We start from the raw sequence: 7,500 nt of genomic DNA, 5'->3' as shown, positions 1-7,500 counted from the left end.
ATACAAGATCTTGTGGTTAAGTCGCTAGATGCGTTTTTTAGTCGCCAGGGACCTCAAAAAGTCGCAAAATCTAGCGACAAAGTCGCTAAATTGCCAATACTGTTTGCTTGCTCTATGCATTATTATGGTGTTTGCATGTTCAGAATCAATTTCAATGCAATGCAGTTTCTAGAAGTGTTTTCATATCAAACTGCATCTGTTGTAGACTACTAACAGTAATGTTGTCATGGTGTTTGTTGGCCTGTCATACACTGACCCTGGTACAGTATTTTGGTGTTCCATCATTTTTGCAGTGTCAACTTAACATTTAGAGAATCATTTTACTGGGTCTTTAAAGTGACACTGTGTGAGATTTTTAGTTGTTTATTTCCAGAATTCATGCTACCCATTCACTAATGTTACCTTTTTCATGAATAATTACCACCACCATCAAATTCAAAGTATTCATTATGACAGGAAAAAAAATCACTTTTCATACATGAAAAGGGGGATCTTCTCCATGGTCCGCCATTTTGAATTTCCAGAAATAGCCATTTTCAGCTGCAAAACTGACTGTACTTGGGCCATACTAGGGAATATTTGTTTATTACTTAATAAACTTTCATGAAAAAATCTAATTTGGCAATAGGCAACCCTGTTTCAATGAGCAGCATAGTTGCAGTACCTTCGTTGACCATTTCCTGCACAGTGTACCTTTAACGAGACTGCTATTGATATTCAGCCAAAGCTTACTATCAGGTCGTCCGAGTTAGTGGCCCTTTGCTTACATGCTAAAGCTCTAGCAGCTGTACAGCTGTCAGCTGCCTTGCTCCTCACTCATTCATAATACCACATGGTCTGCATGGCTTAATTAACATTGTTTTGTTCCCAGATAACATTTACTGTAAGTGCAGTTAGATTTTAGATGTAGTTCTCAAAATGTACTGATTAGCTGAGGGGTAGCAACATTACTTTATTATCATATGTTTCGTTTAATAAACACACCCATGTGGTTGTGCTGTACATTTTGTTAATGGGGAAACTCGAAGCGCGAATATCGGTTGGTAATGCCTGACTTATATTTTTGTTCTATAGCTCCTATGGAGCACAGCATTTTCACATTTTCCTTACAAAACCGGATGCTGTTCAAATGCTAATCCGCCGCATACAAATTGATGTCACCCACTTACAAGCTTTTTTGCCTGACCGGATATCCTGTGATAGCGGAAAACATTGAAAATGGGAGTGATTTGTGGGCGTGGTAATAAGGTGGATAGTTTGCCCTAACCGTTAATTCTTGAGTTAACACTGCAGAATTTACTGTGTGATTTCGTGTCTGCCTGTCTTACATTGACTACTCTGTATATGTGCAAAATCATCATGTTCGGCTGTCCCATGTTGATAGTGCATTTAGTGTCTTTCCTGTCCTATCCATGGAAGCTACACTTGACTTGACTATGGGCTTGTGAGGTTGCATGTCCGGGATTCGCCTGTCCAGTGTTTATCCGAGTGTGTTGGCTGATGGGCGAGCCGTGGGCAGCCATGTCCCAGCGGTTAAGGAGAAGGGTTTTAGAGATCAAAGGCTTGCTGGTTCGAATCCCACCCTTCCACTACTTACCTCACTCCATGGCTGAAATGTTCTTTGCTCCAGGGACTCGAGTAGAGTAGAGTATGATTTATTGATCCCGAGGGAAATTAAGGACTGTAACCCTGCATGTATTGTAAAAAAAACCCTGTAAGTCGCCATGGGTAGTGTAAGACACATGTAAAACACTTTTTTGAACAGCATTAGCCAAGTGTAATGCAATGCAATATGTATCTGTATCAAAATGTGTCTGTTTTCATGTCCAGTGTTGATGCCGATGTGTTAATCGGTATGGTGTTGTGTGCCATTCACCAACTGTGTTATGTGGCATTGTATGCCATTCATTCCCTCTGTGGTCTGCCCATGTCCATTCATCCCCCGTGTTATGGTGTGTGTGTGCGTGTGCGTGTGCGTGTGCGTGTGCGTACGTGTGTGCGTGCGTGCCCATTCACCCCCGTGTTGGTATGTGATGTTGTAGTATGTCCATTCCCCCCACTGTGTCAGTTGCTGTGCGTTCGGTGGATGTGTGCGTGTGTGTGTTTGCATGTCCGGAGGCACCAGCTGCATTAATGGTGGTCAGTTGAATGAGTGGATGGCCACGAGGATGGAGAGACGAGGGAGGGAGGGAGCAGGCGAGTGAGTGAATGAGTGAGAGAGGGACCTGGAGTGTTTAGTGAAACATGATGTCACGAAACTGACGAGGAAATGAAATGTGCTACATCAATCAGCCCTGGAGGAGCCAGATCAAACGCTTCTCCACACTACACACATCTGGAGCTGTTTCCACCCGCTTCTCTCTCTCTCTCTCTCTTTCTCTCTCTCTCTCTCTCTCTCTCTCCTCCCTCTCTTCCTTTTTGTTTCTCTCTCCACTGCTGCTGCCCTTTCCTTTCTTTTCTTTTCTTTTCCCTTTTACATTTCTCTCTCTCTCTCTCTCTCTCTCTCTCTCTCTCTCTCTCTCTCTCTCTCTCTCTCTCTCTCTCTTTCTTTTTGTTTCTCTCTCCATCGCTGCTGCCCTTTCTTTTCTTCTTTTCATTTCAGTCTCCCCATTCTTACTTTTCTCTCTCATTCTTTTCTTTCTCTCTCTCTCTCCCTCTCCTGTGTGTGAGGGGGGGCTCCATGTTGTTCCTGTTAGCCGTTCTTTCATTTTATCTCTCTTATTTTTTTCTTTTTCTTCTTTGAATCTTTCATTTTTGTTTCCATGATGGTGGCACTATGGCATGCTTCGCTTCTTTGAGGTAGAGTCTGCCAAGTGAGACTATCTGTGTGTGTGTGTGTGTGTGTGTGTGTGTGTGTGTGTGTGTGTGTGTGTGTGTGTGTGTGTGTGTGTGTGTGTGTGTGTGTGTGTGTGTGTGTGTGCGCGCGCGTGTGCATGTGTGTGTTTGTTTGTTGGTATGGGCATGTATTTGTGTGAGTGTGTGAGTGTGTGTGTGTGAGTGTGTGTGTGTGAGAGACTGTGTGCAATAGGCTGTGTGTGTGTAAGAGGGTGTGGCATAAAGATGCATATGTATGCTGGTGTGCTTGTGTGTATACTCTGAAAGGAATGTACACAATATCCTTCTAAGACATACGAGATGGCATTGTCTGCAGCCTATATGGTGGTGGCACGATGCACCATTGGACACTTTTCTTAGACTTTTGTTCTGATATCCATGTGTGTGTGTGTGTGTGTGTGTGTGTGTGTGTGTGTGTGTGTGTGTGTGTGTGTGTGTGTGTGTGTGTGTGTGTGTGTGTGTGTGTGTGTGTGTGTGTGTGTGTGTGTGTGTGTGTGTGTGTGTGTGCATGCCTGTTTGCATGCATGCATGTGTGTGTGTGTATGTCTGTGCATGCGTACGTGCATGTGTGTGCTACCACGCATATCTGTGTGAATGTGTATCTGTGTATGTGTGTGTGTGTAGTATGCCCGCCTATGTTTGCAAATGTGTGCGGTGTTCAAACGGGGAGAATCATCAGTAATCTGATCCCCTTCCTCACCTTTCATGACCTGAGAAAGTGGCAATGTGGGAAAGGCAACTCCCACTCTCCTACCAGCCCCCAGGCCAAGATAATAAACAGTATTTATTTTAAGCGGGTTTTGGCCCTGTGTGTGTGTGTGTGTGTGTGTGTGCATGGCGGCGGTTGGTGGCATGGCATTCGCCCCTCCCTCGTTTCCTTCCTCCTGTGGAGTGAGGGGTCGGAGGTCACGGCACGGCACGTCGGAAGCAAAACATCTCCATTATCATCATCAGCATCCTAATCCGCTTCATTACCATAGACCCCTGCATTGCTCTCTCTCCCTTTGTCAGTGAAGTCAAAATCAGTTTTATTAATAATAGTAATATTTTTTCACATGTAACCGACTAGACCGGTGGCTCTCGTGTGCCACCACTGGTACACCAGTTCTAGACATACAAAGGAGTCGAAGTACCGTTTTGCGCTCCGTTATCATCAGCAACCTTATTTATTTCATTACCATGTAGTCCTTTTAGTACAGAATCTCTACACTCTCAAACACAAATCTTATAGTGATTTAATGGGGTAGCACGACCCACAGACAGGCGTTTCGGTCAAAGCCACATGCAGTGCCTACGGTACATTAGATACAGATTTATTGTTATTAACGTCTCAACTTCACATGTTGTATGCCATAGACATGAAAAATAATCAAAGTTACGTTGCGTTTCTTTCCATGCATAGATAAACACAGGACAGGCATTAAAGTGCGACAGGACAACATTTAGTAATGAAGGGAAGAACCATGCCTCCCACCGTTTTAGCGTTGAATGGAGGACAATTATGTCATTATTTCTACTTCTGAAGCACTCTGGCCACTCTGGTTTCTAACAGTCTTGCAAAGTAAAATTTGTGAAAGTAAAAAGCTAATTCAGGATGTTAGCAGCACAATGCTAGCACATGCATAGTTGCTACACCTGTTATTTCACTTTACCTAATGAGTACCTCATCAAGGTTTGTACTTAACTTACTGTTACTTCTACTTTATACACCTCTGTCTAATTACAGACTAGTTTAATTCTCAAAGGAGGAAGGAGGCAACGCAAAGGCTGGCTTGTAATTTGAGATGTTTAATTCAGTATCACTTTTGGTCAGGTGGATGTGTCAGTGGTTGCAGCTGCAGGCTATAGAACAGCGCTGTGCTTATCTTAAACATAGATTTTTTTTTAAAAATGGTGGTGTAGGTGTATAGCCACATGTGTTTCCAGTATTTTTTATTTTACATTATTACATTATTACACTAAGGACTTGGGCGTGTGGGAAATCAAAGTCAGGCAACACAAACTAAAACAACCTCAATATGAGAATTTAATAAGTGCATGCAATATACCATAGGTGTCAGTTAGGTGGTTAGTGAGCTAGCATTGTATTCTTATTTTTTCTATTTACTTTGGGTGTCGAAAAACATAGATAGATAGCTAAATAGATAGATAAGTAAATATTTCATTGATTCCAATGGAAAAAATGGAACAAGAGGCTTTTTTGTCATGAATGTCACTGTAATGTGTAGCATTTAGTGGTGGTTGCATACTCCCCCTTGTCTGGTTGTCCTTATTTGTTCCGTGGTGGTGGTGATGGTGTCTGAGTTAGTTGCGTGCCTCTCCTTCTCAGTCATCACCCCTGGGGACTGCAGACTCCACTGAATCACTTCTCTCTCCTGGGCCCTGGATGCATCTGGAACGCTCCATTCCACTCAGCTCCTCTCCTCTCCTCTCTCCTCTCCTCTCTCCTCTCCTCTCTCTCTCCTCTCCTCTTCTCCTCTTCTCCCCTCTTCTCCTCTCTCCTCTCCTCTATCTCTCTCCTCTCCTCTCCTCTTCTCCTCTCTTCATCTCCTTTCTCCTCTTCTCATCTTCTTTCTCCTCTCCCCTCCTCTGCCCTCCTCTCCTCTCCTCTCCTCTTCTCTCCTCTCCGTGAGATACATCTCGATTTCATCATCCATCCACCATCCACTCCGCACCGCAAACACGCCCAGCTCTGACCGCAGATCCGCGATCCGTTGCCGCATTTCTGGGCAGAGGAGTGGTCGTCGCAGTACAGTAAATGCGTCACGGCTATGAATATTTGATTGAGCGTTTCAAGCGAATCAGTGAGGCGCTGAATTAGCAGAGCCACGAGAGACACTTCTCTGGGCCAGGTGTTTGTTGTGAAACGCTGTGCTCGGTAAGATAGATGATCATTGCGACATCTCCAGCATCATATTGGCAACAGATTCACACTCCTGCGGTCCTGGTCTGGGAAATTTGGCTATTTATAGGCCATGGATATTGACATGACATGCATTCTCTCTATCTCTCCTTTATCTCTCTTTTTTGCTCTCTCTCTCTCTCTCTCTCTCTCTCTGTCTTTCTTTCCATGTGACCCCCTCCTTCTCCCTGACACACACACACACTCACAAACACATACCCACGAAAATACTAAAAGTACTGCAGAATCAGAACGAACCCACAGGACTAGTCATTCACATCAATTTCTTGATGTTTGGCACATAGACGCCCCTGTAAGTGGAGTGACCTAATACCAAACTGCCGAAACTATAGGCTTGCACGGATCCTTTAATACGGAGTAATAATATGTGTGTGGTGGCCCCCTGAGTCCTCAGACCGCCGCGGGGGGAGAGGCGCGAGGGAGATAAGCAACACAGGAATAGCCCCGTGCCACGGGGGGAAATCTGGAACTTATAAAGTCCTGACAACTTCTGTATAGTTTTTTTGCCCTGCCCTTACCTGATTGGCCGACACGCTCTGGCGGACACCCCTCCCGGCGGCGGCCAATGGTAGCCCGTTTGCCGAGTCACTCCTTGGGTCCCGGCTCCGCCCCCGCGACCTCCTCGACCAATCGGAGGGCGATACGGCGGATGGGGGTATAAAGGCGGCTGGTGATGCAGGCCAGGTTTGTTTTGCCCTCCATTTGCGACGCTGAGGCCGCGAAGAAGGACTTTTTGGTGCAAGAGGAAGAGAGGAGAGAAAACACAAGAGCAAGCACAGACCAGCACAGACCTGGGAAACAGCTGGCGTGGTGCGAGCATCTCCCCTGGTCCTGCTCCATCGTCCCAACCCCATGCCACATCCACCTCAACGGCCTAATCAAAGAGCTTCGGGGGACGGCTGCATGCACTTAAGGGCACCGCAAACCTGCCGGAGAGCAGCGTGTCATTAGTGGAGAAAAAGAAGAAGGAGGACGGCCGAGGGAGAGTGAAGGAACGAGGAGAAAGAGAGAGGAAGAAAGAGAGAGATAGAGAGAGAGAGAGAAAGAGAGAGAGCGAGAGAGCGACGGAGTGTCGAGGAGTGATGCGAGAAGAGGTGTCCTGTGCGGATTCGCCCGAGGGGGGCATGGGTGCCAGCGAGGAGGAGATGGAGCGTACAACCAAGAAGTGCTCGTCCAACGGCCTGGGTCGCAAGCGCCTGCCCTCTCCGAAGAAGGCCTCTGTGGGAAGCAATGGTGGCGTGCGTGGTTCCACGGGCAGTGGAGGAAGTGAGGACCGGGCCTCAACCAGCCCCACCACCCTGGTGCCCAGCAGTGCCAAGCGGCCAAAGAAGAGCCCTTCATCCTCCTCATCGTCATCGTCAATGTCGGCCATCGCACCACCAGCCATGGGCTCCGTCTCCATATCAACAGTGATCGCCGGGGGCAACGGGGGCATGGGGGCCGGTGGTGGCATCGGCGGGCCACCGGGGCCCGAGGTCCCTCTGGAGGACCTGCACACGCAGCGCATCATCGCCAACGTGCGCGAGCGCCAGCGCACGCAGTCGCTGAACGACGCCTTCGCCTCGCTGCGCAAGATCATCCCCACGCTGCCCTCGGACAAGCTGAGCAAGATCCAGATCCTGAAGCTGGCCTCGCGCTACATCGACTTCCTGTACCAGGTGCTGCAGAGCGACGAGATGGACGCCAAGCTCGCCAGCTGCAACTACCTGGCCCACGAGAGGCTCAGCTACGCCTTCTCCGTC

The 7,500-nt window shown here is 47.2% G+C and overlaps 1 protein-coding gene across 1 annotated transcript in view; it reads left to right on the top strand.

Annotated features, from left to right (window-relative positions):
- Positions 1 to 6,431: 6,431 nt before the first annotated feature.
- LOC134462402 (twist-related protein 1-like) overlaps positions 6,432 to 7,500 on the top strand; it is a 5,267-nt gene continuing 4,198 nt past the window's right edge. Inside the window, exon 1 of the mRNA XM_063215419.1 lies at positions 6,432 to 7,500. This exon is cut by the window's right edge and continues 959 nt beyond it. Within this exon, the coding sequence (XP_063071489.1) occupies positions 6,841 to 7,500 (660 nt within the window). The 5' untranslated portion in view covers positions 6,432 to 6,840.

The sequence above is a fragment of the Engraulis encrasicolus genome, chromosome 14, assembly GCF_034702125.1.
Source record: "Engraulis encrasicolus isolate BLACKSEA-1 chromosome 14, IST_EnEncr_1.0, whole genome shotgun sequence".
Classification (NCBI taxonomy): domain Eukaryota; kingdom Metazoa; phylum Chordata; class Actinopteri; order Clupeiformes; family Engraulidae; genus Engraulis; species Engraulis encrasicolus.
The sequence above is the reverse complement of the archived record's forward strand: the minus strand, read 5'-3'. Positions and strand labels throughout refer to the sequence as shown.